At 37.8% G+C, this 22,094-nt stretch overlaps 1 protein-coding gene across 4 annotated transcripts in view; it reads right to left on the reverse strand.

Moving 5' to 3' along the window:
* The window catches only part of OPHN1 (oligophrenin 1), a 613,395-nt gene that overhangs the window by 389,927 nt on the left and 201,374 nt on the right, over positions 1-22,094 (reverse strand). For all 4 annotated transcript variants that reach the window (XM_044937016.2, XM_044937015.2, XM_025276610.3 and 1 more), the window contains exon 4: positions 21,398-21,459. In XM_044937016.2, coding sequence (XP_044792951.1) covers positions 21,398-21,459 — 62 coding nt within the window. The remainder of the gene's footprint in view (positions 1-21,397; positions 21,460-22,094) is intronic.

Below are 22,094 nucleotides of genomic sequence, written 5' to 3' on the forward strand. Positions count from 1 at the left end.
GATTGGTTTCCTTATCTGACGAGACTGAAGTGTCAGTAAGACAAGAAATATCTTTATAACAAAAACAGAAGACAGAGTAGAAAGCCAGTTTTCACCAGTCCTATGTTTTCCAAAAGTGAAAGTCCCTCAGTCGTGTCTGACTCTTTGCGACCCCATGGATTATACAGTCCAGGGAATTCTCCAGGCCAGAATTCTAGAGTGGGTAGCCTTTCCCTTCTCCAGTGGATCTTCCCAACCCAGAGATCAAACACAGGTCTCCTACATTGCAGGCAGATTCTTTACCAACTGAGCTATCAGGGAACCCCTTAATTTCCAAACTAAGAAGCAATTTTTAAACTATCAACAAAGAGCAAGGCAAGTTGAGGCATTAATACATATTGCATTCAGGTCCTACAAGCAGAACCTCTTATTTTGCATCCAGGTATGATTTAAGGTTCAAATAAATGGGCAAACTCTCATCCAATCAAAGCTCGATGACTATCTTCAATTGAAAACAATAATATTCTTACTAAAAGTACCAGCCTGTCTCTCTTGCCTAATACATGCTACTTTTCCATGGACTGTGAATTATGTGCTATCAACTTTGTGTACCCACCTGGAAATAAACTAAGTCATTGGTGTCATAGATACAGGGAGTAGTTTTTTTTCTTTACTACAGTGGAAGTTTTAAAGTGTGGTCACCAATTCTATGATACTCCTCCCACTGAGAAGAAAGGCCTCTATTCCCTCTACCTTGAATACAAGTGAGTTTATTCCTGTTCTGAACCAACAAAATACAGCAGAAGTGATACTACATGACATCTCAGGCTAGGTCATAAAAAGCCAGTAATTTCCACCTGGTTGCCTTGGAACAGTCCTCATAAGACCTGAGCCACAGTGTAAGAAGTTGAAATATCCTGCCACTACCAAGCTAGAGGGGTCAAATGTAGACATTCTTGTCAGTAGTCCAGCTGAGTTCAGGCTTCCAGTCACTCAAGAGTCAGATATGTAAGTGAAGCTACTTTTTATCTTCCATACCACCCCATATCCCAAGTGAATACCACCACATAGAGCAGAAGAGTCTCCCAGGTAACCCCTTCCTAAATTCATGGGCCCCCCGCCAAAAAACATGAAATAAAATTAAATAGTTTTAGTTTAACTTGGTAAGTTTTAGAATAGGGTGTTATGTAGCAATAGATCATTAGTAAATGAGTCGTTGATAGGTAACATATTACAAAAAGAAGGCATTGAAAGTACACTAAGTTCATTTTTTGCAGTTCTCAAAAACAGACCTTACCGTTGCAAATAGAGTTCCCTTCAGAGTCAGAACGGCACCTAGGCAAGCCTCCTATCTTTAATTATAGAGAAAGTCTGTTAGCGAGATTTTTTAAAGGACACTTTCAGAAGTACTACTACCTCCTCCACTGTACTTGTTAAGAAATAAAGGCTGCAAAGCTTCTCTTTGTTTGTTTTCTCCATACTTTCTTCCACACTTTAAAACATATTTATGAGAATGACTAGATATTTGCAGTTGTCACATGCTAGGACTGTGATCTTCCTCCCTCTTCTACTAAAGCTTTTTTTGGCCTCTTCTTAGAGAAATGATAAAAGGCTCTTTAACAGCTACCATACTGAGGTACACAAGTACTTTTACTACACTTCCAGGAGATGAAAGAGATGCAGTCAAGCAATAAATTCCTGGCATGTTGTAAAAGGCCTTCATTTAGCCCTACCTTCACAGCAGCATTCCTGGAATTAAATGGGAAATGGGAAGCCAACACTCAATATATGATTGAAGAATTGAATGAGCACACTATAATTAAAGACAGAAGAAAATTAGCTAGTCCTGTAGAAAACAGCCAGAAGAATGGTGAGGAAAACATCTCAAAAGGTGCATATTTTAGAGCTTTGGGGTAAATAAAAGAGGTCAAGAAACAAATAGGGCTTAAGAGCTGTACAGATGACATTTCTAGTAACATCTGAATGAAATGGGCATGAATGTCTTTGAGATCAAATTTGTAGCAGTCCAAAAACTCTTGTGATAGAAGAAAACATTAAACTAGTGGGGCATCTAATAGGCTCCGGGAAGACTACCCATATTGAACTCTTAAGTATCTTTTTAAAAGCAAATTTCTTAAATGAAAAAAATTCCCAAAGTCAAATTTCCACAAACCTAATCTTTTAGGCAACAAAAGATAACTAGAAACATTTATATGATCAGTGTTTTTCCTATTGATGCAACACTTCCATATTAATTTTATCATTTGGCATATATACAACAAACTTGGGAGGTGGGAAGTATTTTCTCATTCTACATATTAAAAAAAGGAGACTAGAAGAAATAAAGTGATTAGTGTGAAGTCAACAACCAAGTTATTGGCACAGCAATCATTTCCCTGCTTAAAGGCCCTGATTTCAATCCTAACTCTCCAGGAGTTGAGATAAAATGGTAGCAGTATTCTGAGAAATCACACTGTTGAAAAGGAAGAGTGATTACTTCCTGTTGAAGCAGAAAGATTAAAGAGCTCTTGCTATCAGAATAAATGGGTTTAACAAAACTGAGCTGCCAATAGAAAGTCATCTAATGACAGAAAGGGAAGATAGACCATTTTGTGGTCTGTTACATTGCTTCCAATTCAACCACATGCTCCTAATAAAAATAAATATTGAACAACATAGGTACTTCCATATTTAAGTCTCAAATAACTTTGGAGTGTGGCTAAAGACATGCATTTCTACCAATTTTTCCAGGTGACACTGCTGGTATGGGTCTAGAGTTTTTTTGTTTTTTGTTTTTTTCAACTGTTAAAATATTTCACAAAAAATATATCTAAAAAAAATAAATCTAATAGGAGGGAACTATAAAACTCTGATGAAAGAAATCAAAGAAGGTATAAATAATGAAGAGATAATTGATGCTCATGAATAGTAAGACAAAATTTTTAACATGTTAGTTTGTCCCAACTTAATCTATAAATTCAACATAATACCAAAATTCAACATAATACCAAAATCCCAGCAATTTATTTTGTGGATATTGATAAATAGGTTCTAAAGTTCCTACCCTACTCCACAATTTATTTACAAAGTTACATTAAATCAAGAGAGTGTGGTGTTGGTCCATGACATTTTTCAAAGAGCTAGAACATATAATAGACAAAAGTTTCAGAATTTCCAAAACAATCCTGAGGAAAAAGAACAAAGCTAGAGACATAACTCACCCAGACTTAAGACAACATTACAAACCTACAGTTATCCAAACAGCATGGCACAAATGAAGATCAATAGAACGGAATATCAATTCATTGGAATGACTGATGCTGAAGCTGAAGCTTCAAAACTTTGGACACCTGATGCAAACAGCCAACTCATTGTAAAAGACCTTAATGCTGGGAAAGACTGAAGGCAGGAGGAGAAGGGGGTGACAGAGGATGGGATGTTGGATGGCATCACTGATTCAATGGACATGAGATTCAGCAAACTCCAGGACATACTGAAGGACAGGGAAGTCTGGCGTGCTGCAGTTCACAGGGGTCACAAAGAGTCAGATACAACTTAGCCACTGAACAACAACAACAAGAAAAGAATAGAGAGCCCAGAAATAAATCTACAGACACACAGTCAATTAAACTATAACAAAGGATGCAAGAAGAATATACAGTGGATAAAATATAGTCTCTTCAATAAGTGCTGTTGGAAAAGCTGGACAGTTACAAGTAAATCAATGAAATTAGAATGCCCCTCACACTCTATGTAAAAATGAACTCAAAATGGTAAAAAGATCTAAATATAAGACATGACACCATAAAAATTCTAGAAAACAACACAGGCAAAGCATTCTCTGACATAAATCAGCAATGTTTTCTTAGCTCAGTCTCTGAAAGCAAAATAAATAAAAGCAAAAATAAACATGAGAGTTAATGAAACTTAAAAGCTCTTGTACAGCAAAGAAATCATCAAACTGAAAAAACAACCTACAGAATAGAAGAAATTATTTGCAAACAATATGAATAACAAGGAGTTAATAGCCGAAATATACAAACAGCTCACACAATTTAATATTAAAAAAATTAAAAACTAGGCAAAAGATGTAAATAGACATTTTTCCAAAGAACTATAGATGGTCAACGGTCACATGAAAAGGTACTAAATATCACTAAATAATTAGAGAAATGCAAATCAAAACCATGAGGTATCACCTCACACATTCACTGGATCATAGAGAAAGCTAGGGAATGCCAGAAAAACATCTACCTCTGTTTCATTGACTACACAAAAGCCTTTGACTGTGTGGATCATAATAAACTGTGAAAAGCTCTTAAAGAGATGGGAATACCAGACCATCTTACCTGTCTCCTGAGAAACCTATATGCAAGTCAAGAAGCAACAGTTAGAACTCTGTATGGAACAACTGGTTGGTTCAAGATTGAGAAAGAAGTACAACAGGGGTACACGTGTCTCTTTCAATTCTGGTTTCCTCAGTGTGTATGCCCAGCAGTGGGATTGAAAGAGACACGTGTACCCCAATGTTCAATGCAGCACTGTTTATAATAGCCAGGACATGGAAGCAACCTAGATGTCCATCAGCAGATGAATGGATAAGAAAGCTGTGGTACATATACACAATGGAGTATTACTCAGCCATTAAAAAGAATACATTTGAATCAGTTCTAATGAGGTGAATGAAACTGGAGCCTATTATACAGAGTGAAGTAAGCCAGAAAGAAAAACACCAATACAGTATACTAACGCATATATATGGAATTTAGAAAGATGGTAACAATAACCCTGTGTACGAGACAGCAAAAGAGACACTGATGTATAGAACAGTCTTTTGGACTCTGTGGGAGAGGGAGAGGGTGGGATGATTTGGGAGAATGGCATTGAAATATGTATAACATCATATATGAAAGGAGTCGCCAGTCCAGGTTCGATGCACGATACTGGATGCTTGGGGCTGGTGCACTGGGACAACCCAGAGGGATGGTATGGGGAGGGAGGAGGAAGGAGGGTTCAGGATGGGAAACACATGTATACCTGTGGCGGATTCATTTTGATATTTGGCAAAACCAATACAATATTGTAAAGTTTAAAAATAAAATTAAATTTAAAAAAATAAGCAGGGTGACAATAAAAAAAAAAAGAAGTACAACAGGGGTGTCTGCTACCACCCTGCTTGTTCAATCCATATGCTGAGCACATCATGAGAAATGCCAAGCTAGATAAGTTGTAAGCTGGAATCAAGATAGGCAGGAGAAAGATCAATAACCACAGATATCTGGATGATACCATTCTAATGGCAGAAAGCAAAGAGGAACTAAAGGGTCTCTTGACAAGGGTGAAGGAGGAGAGTGAAAGAGCTGGCTTAAAACTAAATATTAAAAAAACTAAGATCATGGCATCCAACTCCATTACTTTATGGTAAATAGAAGGCAAAAAGTGGAAGTAATGACAGATTATTTTCTTCTGGGGCTCTAAAATCACTGCAGATGGTGACTGTAGCTATGAAATCAGAAGACGTTTGCTTCTTGGCAGGAAAACAATGGCAAACCTAGACAGTGTGTTGAAAAGCAGAGACATTATTTTGCTGACAAAGGCCCATATAGTCAAGGCTATGGTCTTCCCAATGGTCATGTACGGTTGTGAGAGGTGGACCATAAAGACAGCAGGGCACTGAAGAATTGATGCCTTCCAACTGTGGTGCTGGAGAAGACTCTTGAGAGTTCCTTGGACACCAAGGAGATCAAACTAGTTAATCTTAAGGGAAATCAACCCTGAATACTCATTTAGAAGGACTGATGTTGAAGCTGAATCTCCAGTAATTTGGTCATCTGATGTGAACAGTTGACTCATTGGAAAAGTCCCTGATGCTGGAAAAGACTGAGGGCAGAAGGAGAAAAGGGCATCAGAGGATGAGATTGCTGGATGGCATCACCAATGTAATGGACATGAACTTGGGCAGACTTTGGGAGATGGTGAGGGACCAGGGGGCTTGGTGTGCTGCAGTCCATGGGGTCGCAAAGAGTCAGACACGAGGGGGCAAGTGAACAACATCACCTCAAACTGGTCAGAATGGTCATCATTAAAAATTCTACAAATAATAAATACTAGAGAGGAAACAGAGAAAAGGGAACCCTTACACAGTTTGTGGGAATGTAAAGTGGTGCATCCACTATGGAAAACAGTATGGAGGTTCCTTAAAAAACTAAAAATAGAGCTACCATATGATCTAGCAATCACACTCCTGTGGATATATCCCCCCCAGAAAATGAGAATTTAATTCCAAAAGATATATGTACTCCAATGTACATAGCAGCACTATTACAACAGCCAAGACATAGAAACAACCAAGTGCCCATCAACACATGTTCGGCTTAAGAAGATGTGATATATATATCACATCTTACACATATCATATATATATATATATTCATTCTGTGCTTAGTCACTAAATCATGTCTGACTCTTTGCAACCCCATGGACTGTAGCCCATCAGGCTCCTCTGTCCATTGGGATTTTCCAGGCAAGAATAGTGGAGTGGGTTGCTATACCCTCCTCCAAGGGTTCTTCCCAACTCAGGATCACACTCAGGCCTCCCACATTGCAGTCGGATTCTTTATTGTCTGAGCCACCAGGGAAGCCCGTACACATGTGGTATATATATACTATATGTATGTGTATATATATATATATATATATATCATATATGTATATATAAACATATACACACATATGTATATGTAAGCATAGATTCATACAATGGAATATTGTCTTTTGCAGCAACAGGGATGGACCTAGAGATAACCATACTAAGTGAAGTAAGTCAGACAAGTATCATATAATATCATTTACATGTGGAAGCTAAAAAACAATACAAGTGAATCTATATACAAAACAGAAACACACTCACAGACATAAAAAGTAAATTTACAGTTACCAAAGGGGAACAGGAGGGGAGGAGGATTAGGAATATAAGATTAACACACACAAACTACTATACCTAAAATAGATAAGCAATGAGGATTTGCTGTATAGCAAATGGAACTATATTCAACATCTTATAATATCTGATAATAGAAAATAATTTTAATATATATGTATCTGAATCATGGACTTGCCCAGTGGCTTGGGAGTAGAGAATCTACCTGCAATACAGAAGACATGGGTTCAGTCCCTGATTCAGGAAGATCCCCTGGAGAAGGAAATAACAATACACTCCAGGATTCTTGCCTGGGAAATCCCATGGACAAAGGAGCTTGACAGGCTACAGTCCATGGGGTCACAAAAGATTCAGACATGACTAAGTGACTAAACAAGAGCAACATATATCTGAAACAATATTTAAGTTAACTATATTTCAATATTTTTTAATTTTGCAAAAAAAAAGTATAATATTGCTGAAGAAATAAATAGATCAATGGAAGAGAACAGAGCCCAGATATAGATTCACACAAAAATAATCCATTGACCTTTGCCAAAGAAGCTAAAGTAATTCAATGGAGAAAGGACACTCTTTTCAGAAATAGTGATGAAACAACCAGATACCCACATTTAAAAAAAAAAATCTGGATACAATCCTTAAGGTTTCTCAAGAATTAGCTCAAAAGGGGGGAAAGGCCGGAAAAAGATGGCAGAGGAGTAAGATAGGGAGATGGTCAGCCTCCCCACAAATACATCAAAAACTCAATAAGATATGAAACTCCTACAAAGCAACCTCTAGGCAACAGCAGAAGACCCCAGGCCTCCAGGGGGCAGGCTAAGCTCCCTGGAAAGAGGTAGGAGAGAAGATGGAGACATAAAAAGGGAAAAGGCACAGAACATCTGGATGGGAGCTTGTCGCACCGAGAGAGGGAGGGAGGAATTCTGAAACAGGGGCAGTTGCCATGAGCTGGGAGGAAACCTCATTGTGGGGAGGGGTATCTGCACAATCTCAGAAGGCTGGGCAAAGCAGAGACTTGGAGATTGGAGAACAAAGAAGGCTGCACTTCTCAGCCCATAGACAGCTCACAGACTGTGGCCCCAACCAGACAACAGGCTCAGGGAACTGAAACAAGCCCACAGAAGCCCTGTGGTGCAGAGGGCAGGCCCAGGGTGCCAAGAGAGTCATGGCATACAAACCTCTATAGCACACACAAACCTCACAGCATAGAGAGCAGGCCCAGGGAGCCAAAAGAACACACAAGTCCTGCGACATAGAGGTCAGGTGTCGGGAGCCACGTTAGGCATTACTGACAAAATGGAGGCACGGCCCCAACCCCCTCTCCTCATCCCGCAGGCATGGTTCCGGGATGAAGGAGTTAGTTCTTGTGATTCTAACTTGTTCTTTCCTTTCTTTGGTTGAGTTGCCTGGAAAGAATGTTAAGGTGCTTATTGTTCTTGGGAGGAGCATGAGAAGGCACAAAGCCTTCCGCAGTTGTGCCCAGAGAATAATCTATAAAGTAACCATTGACATTTGTTCAAGGATCTTTACAAAGAATGTTCCAGGATGAGCACGTAGGCTGCAGCTTGAGGCCATGGGAAGGACTGTTATCTGAGACCTGTTTGTGAGGGAAATATTTATGGCAAAAGAAGTTTGCTGAGTTTAGGGTTTAGGAGTAATTAAGAATAGTTAGAAGCTAAAAGTTTAAGGAATGTTGTAGTGTTAGCATATTTTACTATAGCTTATAGAGATTAGGAATTTTAGAGACATTAATAGCTAGAAGACTTTTTAGGAGATAGTGATCTTAAGATGCTAGGGGCAAACAGGATTTAGAAAGATAAGAAATAAACTGAGGAATGTAGCATGAGTTACAATGTAATCACAAGTTAAGAATAGGACACATAAGAGGAAGTAGATAATAGATAGTAAAGCCGATTCTGAGAGAATCACTGAAGCAGGAACTCTATTTGTAGGGCAATGATGATTTCTGGAGACAATAAATCTGGGTGGGGGAAACTAAAAATGTCAAACCTCTGACCTAATGCTTTTGTCAAAGTATAAAAGAAAACCTGAAGCTTGAAATAAACATGTAGCCCTGCACCTTGAGTCAGAGGCTACATCATTGTCCGCCGACACCACTCACCCCTTCAGGCTGATTCCCTGGCTGCTGAAGCTGGAGTCTGGCAGGTAGGCCAAGTGAGACGGGACAAGTGCACACAGGTCCACCCCCACCTGCTCCACGCAGAGAGTGGGCCCGAGACAAGTGCACACAATACTCGCGACATAGAGGGTGGGTCCAGTGAACCAAGCAAATGCACACAAGCCCTGTGACATATAGGACAACCTCAGGGGACTGAAGGAAGCCCATACACATCTCCGTGATGCAAAGGGAAGGGTCAGGGAGCAGAGAAAAGATCCATACAAGCCCAGACCTAGCAAGCTTTCGTCTGCTACTCAAGGCAAGACCAGGAAACAGAAGCACCAGTGAAGATTCCAGGAACAAGTAGGGGGCTGGTGACAGTAAAAATATCCTGAGAGGGCCACTTCGAAACGGCTGTGGAAATAGATGTGTCTAACACTGACAAAGCCAGAAGGATTGTCCAAAGGTATACTGAACTGACAGATATCCCCCAAACCAACCAAAGTACGCTGCACTGCCCTTCAGAGAGACGAGATCCAGCTCCATCAACCAGAAGAACACAGGCACAAGCTCCCCCAACCAGGAAAACATCACAGGACACTAATCCAACCCCATCAGTGGGGGCAGACTCCACAACCAAGAAGAACTACCATCTTGAGAACTTTTTTTTTCCTTATGAATCACACTGTTTATTCCCCCTACATACTTCCATATTCACATTACCCTTTTGCAGTGCTGTGGAGTTTTCCTCTTTGTTTTTCTTGTTTAAAAAACTTCTTTTTAAGATTTTTTTCACCAATTTTGTGATTTTTGTGATTTTGTTTTTGATTTATTTGACTGCTTTTCTTAAACTTCTTTACCAGCTGTAGCTATTCCTGAATATATATAAACCTTTGTCACATGTGTCTATTTATCTTTGCTTTGCTATTTTTTCTCTTTTATTTACCCTGTCTTCCATGCCCTTCCTTTTCTCTTTTCTGTCCCTTCTTCTCTTTCTTTTCTCTTTCTCTTCTCCCTTTTTTCCTTCCTTCACTCTTTCTTTTTGCATCATGCAATTTAAATTGTTGTGCTATCTTTGCTATATTCGCCAGTTGGCACTCTGCCTAGGCTCAGCTTTAAAATACTGAACCTTAGTGAGCTCTGCTTTTAATTGGGCATTATCAACTTTGGTTTCCCTTGTTCACTAAGTCAGTCACCTGTACTCTTTTCTTTAGAATATTTTGGTTATAACTGTGTGTGTGGAACTATGTATGTGTCCCATTATTTCTGTAATTACCTGCTTGATCTGCTTGATCTCCTCCAACTAGAAAACAGGCACAAGTCACCCCTAACAAAAAGTCAATGCAAACCACTCAACCAACCTTTCTCTCCAAGGGCAAAAACCAAAAGGAAGAAGGAATACAATTCTAAAACCTGTGAAAAGAAGACTTCAAATGGAGCAAGTTAGAAAAAGCATGGAAAGACAGAGGAATAGAGAACAAATGAAAGAATAAGGTAGAAACTCACAAGAAAAAAATAAATGAAGAGGAAATAGGCAATCTACTTGGAAGGGAATACAGAACAATGACAGTAAAGATGTTCCAAAGACTTGAACATAGAATGGAGAAAATGAAAGGAACAACACAGTTAATACAATCACCAAGGACGTAGAAGAAAAATAAAGAATAAACAAACAGATAATGAATAACACAATTACTGAAGTTAAAATATTATAGAAGGAACCAGTAGCGGAATAACTGAGGCAAAAGAATGGATAAGTGAGCTGGAGGACAGAATGGTGGAAATAACTGCTGAAGAGCAGAATAAAGGAAAAAGAATGAAAAGAATTGAGGATATTCTCAGAGACATTTGGGACAGCAATAAATGCACCAATATTCAAAATATAGGTGTCCTAGAGTGAGAAGGAAAGAAAGAAAGGCACTGAGAAATATTTTTGAAGAAATTATAGTTGAAAACTTCCCCAACATGGGAAAGGAAATAGTCAATCAAGTCCAAGAATCACAGAGTCCCTTAGAGGATAAACCCAAGGAGAAACACATCGAGACACATATCAATCAAGCTAACAGAAATTAAACACAAAGAAAGAATATTAAAAGCAGCAAGGGAAAAGCAACATACAAGGGAAAACCCATGTGATAAACAGCGGATCATTCACCAGAAACTCTGTAGGCCAGAAGAGTATGGCGGGATATATTTAAAGTACTGAAAGAAAAAAATCTACAACCAAGATTACTATACCTGGCAAAGATCTCATTCAAAATTGATGGAGAAACCAAAAGCTTCACAGATAAGCCAAAGTTAAGAGAGTTTAGCTCCACCAAACCATCCTTACAACAAATACTAAAGGGACTTACATAATCAGCAAACGCAAGAGAAAGGAAAGACCTACAAAAACAAACCCAAAACAATTAAGAAAATGCCAATGGGAATATATAATGCACAAATCAAAACATACAAAATGACTGAATGGATATAGAAACAAGACTCATATATATGTTGTCTACAAGAGACCCACTTCAGACCTAAAGTAAAAGGATGAAAATAAAAGCATGAAAAAAGATATTCCATGAGAATGGAAACCAAAAGAAAGCTGGAGTGGAAATCCTTAATTCAGACAAAACAGACTTATTACAAGAGGTAAAGAAAGACATAATGATCAAGGATATAATGATAAAGGGATCAATCCAAGAAGACATAACAATTGTAAAGATGTATGCGCCCAACACAGGAGCACCTCAATACAGAAGGCAACCACTAATAAGCATAAGAGGGGAAATTGACAGCAACACAGTGATAGCAGGGGACTTAAACACCTCACTTATACCCATGGACAGATCATCAAAACAGAATCAATAAGGAAACACAAACCTTAAATGAAACATTAGACCAAATGGACCCAATTGATACCTTTAGGATTTTACATCCAAATGTAGGATACACTTTCTTCTCAAGTGCATATGGCACATTCTTCAGGATAGACCATATCTTGGGCCACAAATCAAGCCTCAGTAAATTTATGAAAATTGAAATTGTATCAAGTATTTTCTCTGACCACAACACTGAGACGAGATATCAAGTACAGGAAAAAAAAAAAAAAAAAAAACGCTGAAAAAACACAAACTCATGGAGATTAAACAATACATTACTAAATAACAAAGATGTTACTGAAGAAATAAGAATGGAAATCAAAAGATTCCTAGAACAAATGGAAACGAAAACATGACAAGCCAAAAACTATGAAGTTCAGCAAAATCAGTTCTAAGAGGCAAGTTTATAGTAATACAATCCTACCTTAAGAAACAAGAAAAGCATTGAATAGACAACCTAATTCTACATCGAAAGCTGCTGGAAAAAGAACAAGAAACCACAAATTAATCAAAAGGAAAGAAATAATAAAGATTAGAGCAGAAATAAATGACAAAAAAATGAAGGAAACAAGCAAAAGTTAATAAAACTAAAAGCCGGTTCTTTGAGAAGATAAACAAAATTGACAATTTACTAGCCAGACTCATCAAGAAAAACAGGGAGAAAAATCAAATTAAAAAATAGAAATGAAAAGGAGAGGTTATAACAGACAACACAGAAATACAAAGGATCATGAGAATATTATGAGCAATTATATGCTAATAAAATGGACAACCTACAGGAAATGAACAGATAATCAGAACAGTTCAACCTCCCAAGACTGAATCAGAAAGAAATACAAATTATGGACAAGGCAATTACAAATACTGAAATCAAACCTGTGATCAAAATTCTCCCAGGAAGCAAAAACCCAGGGGCAGATGGCTTCACAGGAGAATTCTTTCATACATTTAAAGAAGCACTAATGCCTATTTTTCTGAAACTATTCCAAAAAATTGCAGAGGAAGGAACACATCCAAACTCATTCTACAAGGCCAAAATCACCCTGATAACAAAATCAGGCAAAGGCAATACACACAAAAAAAGAACACTTCAGGCCAATATCACTAATGAACATAGATTCACTCCTCAACAAAATTCTAGCAAACAGAATTCAACAACACATTAAAAAGCTCATACACCATGACCAAATTGGGTTTATTCCAGAGATGCAAGGATTCTTCAATATACACAAATCAATCAATGTGAACCACTATATAAAAAAACTGAAAGATAAAAACCATATGAAAATCTCAATAGATGCATAAAAAGTCTTTGACAAAATTCACCACCAATTTATGATTAAAATGCATCAAAAAATGGGCAAAGAAAGAACCTACCTCAACATAGTAAAGATCACATATGATAAGCCCACAGAAAACATTCTCAGTGATGAAAAACTGAAAGCATTCCCTCTAAGATCAGGAACAAAACAAGGGTGTCCACTCTCACCACTATTATTCAACATAATTTTGCCTAGCTATGGCAATTAGAGAAGAAATAGAAATAAAAGGAATCCGGATTGGAAAAGAAGAGGCAAAGCTCTCACTGTTTGCAGATGACATGATACTATACATAGAAAAGCCAAAAGAAATTATCAGAAAATTACTAGAGCTAATCAGTGAATGTAGCAAAGTCGTGGGATACAGAGTCAATACACAGAAATCACCTGCATTCTTATATAGTAACAATGAAAAATCAGAGAGAGAAATTAAGGAATCAATCCCATTCACCACTGCAACAAAAAGAATAAAATATCTAAGAATAAACCTACCTAAGGAGACAAAAGAACTATATATCAAAAATTATAAGATACTAATGAATGAAATCAAAGATGACATAAACATGGAAAAATATTCCATGTTCCTGGGTAAGAAGATCTACATTGTGAAAATAACTATACTACCAAATTCAATCTACAAATTTAATGTGTTCCTATCAAATTACCAATAGCATTTTTAAAGAACTAGAAGAAAAAAGTTCACAATTCATACGGAAACACAAAAAAGCCCAAATACCCAAAGCAGTTTTGAGAACAAAGAATGGAGCTGGAACAATCAACCTTTCTGACTTCAGACTATACTACAAAGCTACAGTCATCAAGACAGTATGGCACTGGCACAAAAGCAGGAATATGTAACAATGGAGCAAGATAAATAGCCCATATACCAATGGGTATCTTATTTTTGACAAAGGAGGCAAGAATATACAATGGGGCAAAGAGAGCCTCTTCAATAAGTGCTGCTGGGAAAACTGTTCAGCTACATGTAAAACAATGAAATTATAACACTTTTGAATGCCATACACAAAGATAAACTCCAAATGAATTAAAGACCTAAAAGTAAGACCAGAAACTATAAAACTCTTAAAGGAAAACACAGGCAGAATACTTGACAACGTGATCAAAGCAAGATCTTCTATGACCCACCTCCTAGAGTAACAGAAATAAAAATAAAGGTAAACAAGTGGGACCTAATTAAACTTAAAAGCTTTGGTAGAGCAAAGGAAGCTAAAAACAAGGTGAAAAGACAACCCTCCAAAATGGGAGAAAATAATAGCAAAGGCAATAACTGACAAAGAATTAATTTCAAAAATATACTATCAACTCATATATAACTCAATACCAGAAAAACAAATAGCCCAATCAAAAAGTGGGAAAATGTCTCTAAAGAGACATGTCTCTTTAGAGAGACATTTCTCCAAAGAAGACATACAGATAGCTAATAAAGACATGAAAAGATGCTCAACATCACTCGTTATTAGAGAAATGCAAATCAAATGCATTTCTCATTATTAGAGAAATGCTAATGAAAGAAATTAGAGAAATTTAGATAAACTAGAAAAATCACTCGTTATTACAGAAATGGAAATCAAAACAACAATGAGATACCACCACACACCAGTCAGATTAGTCATCATCAAAAAGTCTATAAAGAATAAATGCTGGAGAGGGTGTGGAGAAATGCAGATTGATACAGCCACTATGGAAGACAGTATGGGCATTCCTTAAAAAACCAAGAATAAAAACCACCATGTGACCCAGCAATCCCATTACTAGGCATATACCCTGAGGAAACCAAAATTGTAGAAGACACATGTATCCCAATGTTTACTGCACCACAATTTACAATAGCTAGAACATAGAAGCAACCAAAATACCCATTGATATTAAGAAGTTGCGGTACATACATACAATGGAATATTGAGTTCAGTTCAGTTCAGTCTCTCAGTCATGTCTGACTCTTTGTGACCCCATGAATTGCAGCAAGCCAGGGCTACCTGTCCATTACCAACTCCCGGAGTTCACTCAGACTCACATCCATCGAGTCAGTGATGCCATCCAGCCATCTCATCCTCTGTCGTCCCCTTCTCCTCCTGCCCCCAATCCCTCCCAGCATCAGAGTCTTTTCCAATGAGTCAACTCTTCCCATGAGGTGGCCAAAGTACTGGAGATTCAGCTTTACCATCATTCCTTCCAAAGAAATCCCAGGGCTGATCTCCTTCAGAATGGACTGGTTGGATCTCCTTGCAGTCCAAGGGACTCTCAAGAGTCCTCTCCAACACCACAGTTCAAAAGCATCAATTCTTCGGTGCTCAGCCTTCTTCACAGTCCAACTCTCACATCCATACATGACCACAGGAAAAACCATAGCCTTGACGAGACGGACCTTTGATGTCAAAGTAATGTCTCTGCTTTTGAATATGCTATCTAGGTTGGTCATAACTTTCCTTCCAAGGAGTAAGCGTCTTTTAATTTCATGGCTGAAGTCACCATCTGCAGTGATTTTGGAGCCCCCAAAAATAAAGTCTGACACTGTTTCCATTGTTTCCCCATCTATTTCCCATGAAGTGATAGGACCGGATGACATGATCTTTATTTTCTGAAAGTTAGTTTTAAGCCAACTTTTTCACTCTCCTCTTTCACCTTCATCAAGAGGCTTTTGAGTTCCTCTTCACTTTCTTCCATAAGGGTGGTGTCATCTGCATATGTGAGGTTATTGATATTTCTCCCAGAAATCTTGATTCCAGCTTGTGCTTCTTCCAGCCCAGCGTTTCTCATGATGTACTCTGCATATAAGTTAAATAAACAGGGTGACAATATACAGCCTTGATGTACTCCTTTTCCTATTTGGAACCAGTCTGTTGTTCCATGTCCAGTTCTAACTGTTGCTTCCTGACCTGCATACAAATTTCTCAAGAGGCAGGCCAGGTGGTCTGGTATTCCCATCTCTTTCAGAATTTTCCACAGTTTATTGTGATCCACACAGTCAAAGGCTTTGGCATAGTCAATAAAGCAGAAATAGATGTTTTTCTGGAACTCACTTGCTTTTTCCATGATCCAGAGGATGTTGGCAATTTGGCCTCTGGTTGCTCTGCCTTTTCTAAAACCAGCTTGAACATCTGGAAGTTCACGGTTCACATATTGCTGAAGCCTGGCGTGGAGAATTTTCAGCATTATTTTACTAGCGTGTGAGATGAGTGCAATTGTGCGGTAGTTTGAGCATTCTTTGGCATTGCCTTTCTTTGGGATTGGAATGAAAACTGACCTTTTCCAGTCCTGTGGCCACTGCTGAGTTTTCCAAATTTGCTGGCATATTGAGTGCAGCACTTTCACAGCATCATCTTTCAGGATTTGAAATAGCTCAACTGGAATCCCATCACCTCCACTAGCTTTGTTCGTAGTGATGCTTTCTAAGGCCCACTTGACTTCACATTCCAGGATATCTGGCTCTAGGTGAGTGATCACAACCATCATGATTATCTGGGTCATGAAGATCTTTTTTGTACAGTTCTTCTGTGTATTCTTGCCACCTCTTCTTAATATCTTCTGCTTCTGTTAGGTCCATACCATTTCTGTCCTTTATCAAGCCCATCTTTGCATGAAATGTTCTCTTCGTATCTTTAATTTTCTTGAAGAGGTCTCTAGTCTTTCCCATTCTGTTGTTTTCCTCTATTTCTTTGCATTGATCACTGAGGAAGGCTTTCTTATCTCTTCTTGCTATTCTTTGGAACTCTGCATTCAGATGCAATATTACTCAGCCGTAAAAAGGTATGCATTTGAGTCAGTTCTAATAATGTGGACATACCTAGAGCCTATTAAGCAGAGTGAAGTAAGTCAGAAAGAGAAATATAAATATCATATACTAAGGCATATATATGGAATCTAGAAAGATGGTACTGATTAATTTATTTGCAGGGCAGCAATGGAGAAACAGACATAGAGAACAGACTTATGGACATGAGGGAAGGGGAGGAGGGAGAGGGTGAGATTTACAAAAAGAGTAACATGGAAACCTACAATACCATATGTAAAATAGATAGCCAATGGGAATTTGTTGTATGGCTCAGGGATATCAAACAGGGGCTCTGTACAATCTGGAAGGGTGGGATTGGGAGGGAAATGGGAGGGACAACCGTGAGGGAAGGGATGTGGGTATACTTACGGCTGATTCTTGTTGATGTTTAACAGAAAATAAAGTTATATAAAGCAATGACCCTTCAATTTTTTAAAAAAGAAAGCAAACAAAAAAAGAATTAGTTCAAAAGAGATCATAGACCTAAATGTATAACATAAAACTCCTACAAGATCTTGTGCCAGTGCACAAGTGTGTCCAATTCTCTGTGACCCTTTGGATTGTAGCCCATGAGGCTCCTCAACACGTGGAATTTTTCAGGCAAGAATATTGGCATGGGTTACCATTTCCTCCTCCAGGGCAATTTCCCAACCCAGGGTTTGAACATGCATCTCCTGTATTTCCTGTATTACAGGCAGATACTCTACCCACTGAGCCTTAGGGCAGCCTTACAAAATAACAAATGAAACCATATAGATGAGTTTTTGTTTGGTAATGCCTTTTTAGATACAACCCCAAAAGCATGATTGATGAAAGACCTGATAAAATGGGCTTCATTCAAATTCAAAACTTCTGCTCTGCAAAAGACTTTCTTAAAAAATGAAAAGATAAGCCACAGACTGGAATATTTTGTGCAAAGAACATTTCTGATAAAGGACTGACATCCAAAATATACAAAGAAACCTTAAAACTTAACAATAGCAAAGAAAACAATTAAGACAAAGAGTAGAACACTACTGAGAGACTTTCACTTTCAAGAAGTAGGCAAAAGACGTGAACACGTCCCTCATGAAAGATGATGTATAGACAGCAAATAAGCATATGCAAATATGTTCCAAATCAAATGTCATCAAGAAAAAGCAAATTACAACAGCAAACATATACTATTATACACAAAGGAACATTTCATATGAGGATGGGCATGATAAACGACAGAAACGATAAGTACCTAACAGAAGCAGAAGACATTAAGAAAAGGTAACAGGAATACACAGAAAAACTATTTTAAAAAAAGTCTTAATGACCCAGATAACCACAATGGCGTGGTCACTCACTCAGAGCCACACATCTTGGAGTGTGAAATCAAGTGGCCTCAGGAAGCATTACTACGAACAATCCTAGTGGAAGCAATGGAATTACAGCTGAGCTATCTTAAATCCTGAACAATGATGCTGTTAAAGTGCTGCATTCAATATGTCAGCAAATTTGGAAAACCTACCAGTGGCCACAAGACTACTGGAAAAGGTCAATTTTCATTCCAATTGCAAAGAAGGGCAATGCTAAAGAACGTTCAAACTAATGTACAATTACACTCATTTCACATGTTAGCTAGGTAATGATCAAAATCCTTCAAGCTAAGCTTCAGCAGTATGTGAACCGAGAACTTCCAGATGTACAAACTGGATTTACAAAAGGCAGAGGAACCACAGATTGAATTGTCAACATTTGCTGGATCATAAAGAAAGCAAGGGAAGTCCAGAATAATACCTACTTCTGCTTCATTGACTACACGAAAGTCTTCGACTGTGTGGACAACAACAAACCATGGAAAATTCTTTAAGAGATGGGAATACCAGACCACCTAACCTGTCTCATGAGAAACTGGTATGCAGGTCAAGAAGCAACAATTAGAACCAGACATAGAAAAATGGACTGGTTCAACACTGGGAAAAGAGTATCTCAAGGCTGTATATTGTCACCCTGCTTATTTAACATGTATGCAGAGTACCTCATGCGAAATGCTAGACTGGATAAAACACAAATTAGAATCAAGATTGTTGGGAGAAATATCAATGACCTCAAATATGCAGATGATACCACCAATGGCAAAAACTGAAGAGGAATTAAAGAGATTCTTGATGAGGGTAAAAGAGGAGAGTGAAAAGCTGGCTTAAAACTCAACATTCAAAACACTAAGATCATGGCATCTGGTCCCATCACTTGCTGGCAAATAGAAGAGAGAAAAGTAGAAGCAGTGACAGATTTTATTTTCTTTGGCTCCAAAATAACTGTGGGTGGTGATTACAGCCATGAAATTAAAAGACACTTGGTCTTTGGAAAGAAAGCTATGATAAACCTAGACAGTGTACTAAAAATCAGCAACTTCACTTTGCCAACAGAAATCTGTATAGCCAAAGCTATGGCTTTTCCAGTAGTAATGTACAGATGTGACAGTTGGACCATAAAGAAGGAAGAGTGCTGAAGAATTAATACCTTCAAATTCTAGTCCTGGAGAAGACTCTTCAGAGTCCTTTGGGCTGCAAAGAGATCAAACCTTGCAGTTAATCATAAAGGAAATCAACCCTGAATATTCACTGGAAAGACTGAGGCTGAAGTTCAAGCTCCAATACTTTGGCCACCCAATGCAAAGAGCCAACTCGTTGGAAAAGAACTTAATGCTGGGAAATTTTGAAAGCAGAAGAAGGGGGCAACAGAAGATGGAATAGTTAGATAGCATCATCGACTCAATGGACATGAGTTTGGGCAAACTCCAGGAGATAGTAAAGGACAGGGAAGTCTGGCACGCTGCAGTCCATGGAGTCACAAAGAGCTGAACATGACTTAGCAACTAAACAACAACGAAAATACATATTAGAGTGGGTGAAATCCAAATCACAGCCAACATCAAAAGCTTGCAATGATGTGCAGCAACGAGAACTGTCATTCATGGCTGGTGAGATTGCAAAATGGTACAGCCACTTTGGAAAACAGTTTGGCAGTTTTTTACAAATCTAGACCTACTCATCACACAATCTAGAAATTGTATCCCTTAGAATTTACTGGAAAGAGCTGAAAATTTATATCCACATAAAAATCTGTACACAGATGTGTATGGAAGTTTTTTCATAATTGCCAAAACTTGGGAGTAACCAATATATTCTTCATAAGGTGAAACGATGAATAAACCATGGCACATCCATATAATGGAATATATACTATAATATACGCATACATATTATTCATTGACAAAAAAAACGAGTTATAAAGCCATGAAAAGACATAGAGGAACTTTAAATGCATGTTGCTAAGTCAAAGAAGGCAATCTGAAAAAGCTATATTATACAACTCCAATTATATGACATTCTAGAAAAGGCAAAACACAGTAAAAAGATAAGTGTTTGTCAGCGGTTTGGGTGTCAGAAAAGGTAGGGGGAATCACAGGAGATTTTTAGGGCAGTGAAAATATTCTGTATGATGAAACTTTGATGTACTATATATGTTATTAAGCATTTGTCAAAAGTGATAAAATATTCAACACAAAAATTGAACCCTAAAGTAACTATGGACTTGAGCTAATAATATTGTGTTGCAAGTTGTTAATAATAAGGGAAACCACACATGCAAGATGTTAATAAGGGAAACTATATGGGGAGTGATGGCAAGGAGAAATGGAGTACAGTTTACCTTTGAACAGTGCAAGTGTTAAGGGCATAAGCCCCAACCCTGTGCAGTCAAAACTCTGCATATAGCTTTACAGTCAGTCCTCCAGTATCTGAGGTTCTGTACCCATAGATTCAACCAAAGTCACATCATGTAGTACTGTAGTATTCATTGAAAAGTGCCTACATATAAGTGGACTCACAGAGCTCAAACACATGTTCAAAGGGCAACTGTATATGAAATCTCTGTATTTTCACTCAATTTTTCTACAAAACTAAATGTGCTCTAAATAACAAGTCTATTAATATTAATGAATGAGATTTTAAATGTAAGGGAAAAAATTATCACATAGATATAAAAAAACTATCATATGTTTAAATGCAAACATATAAATATAAACTCATTATTTCTAAAAGCAGATAAACACAAATAGATAATTTAAGAACACTAAAGACCACATTTTTTGTCAATATGTTCTACAGCCAAATTTAATGTCCTCTCAAGTCTTATCTCACTGAAATGAATAGAGTGATTTCCCTTTAAACTCTCAGAATGGGAACTTGAGATAGAATAATCAAATCAAATTCCAGTCTTTATAGTACCCAGGTAGTAATGAGACAGAAACTCAAACAAAAAAGCAACACTCCAACCAATGAGGACAGAAAAAAATGTCCAAAGTCAGCCATGATCTTGGCTCCAGGCCAAGTGTTAATGACCTACCATCATCATCCTCTCGTTTTCTACTTCGTTGAGCAATTCAGCAAATTCTTTGAAGGATTCAGCTGAAAGGACAGAATAAAAGATAAACCAAATTAATTATGGTACTTGATAGGCAAGTGGGCAGAGGTTAAGGGAAAAGAGGTAGAAACCGGTGCCACAACCCAATGGCACCACTACATGAAGGTGTCAAATCTAAGGACAAAAGAAGAAAAGTTCAGTACCTATTCAATTCAATACTGATTTCCTTTTTCCTTCTCTTTTCTTGGGGAAATGTTCCTACCTCAGCTTTTACCTGCAGTTTTATTGATATATAGTTGACATATAACATTCTGTATGTTTAAAGTGACTTTGACAAGTGCTAAAAAAATAAATAAAAGTTAAACATATAGTTATCATATGATTCAGCAATTCCATGCCTGGGAATATTCGCAAAAGAACTGAAAAAACATCCAAACAAACATTTCTATACAAATATTGTTGACTGTTTTATTCACTGATGTTTGTTGCTCAGTCGTTTAGTATGTCTGACTCTTTGCAACCCCATGGACTGCAGCACATCAAGCTTCCCTGGCCTTTACTCACTCCTGGAGTTTGCTCTAACTCATGTCCATTGAGTCGATGATACTGTACACCCACCTCATCCTGGCCCTCTTTTCCATTTCTCTTCAATTTTGACGAGCATCAGGGTCTTTTCAAT

This window comes from Bubalus bubalis, chromosome X (genome assembly GCF_019923935.1).
Source record: "Bubalus bubalis isolate 160015118507 breed Murrah chromosome X, NDDB_SH_1, whole genome shotgun sequence".
Taxonomy (NCBI): Eukaryota; Metazoa; Chordata; class Mammalia; order Artiodactyla; family Bovidae; genus Bubalus; species Bubalus bubalis.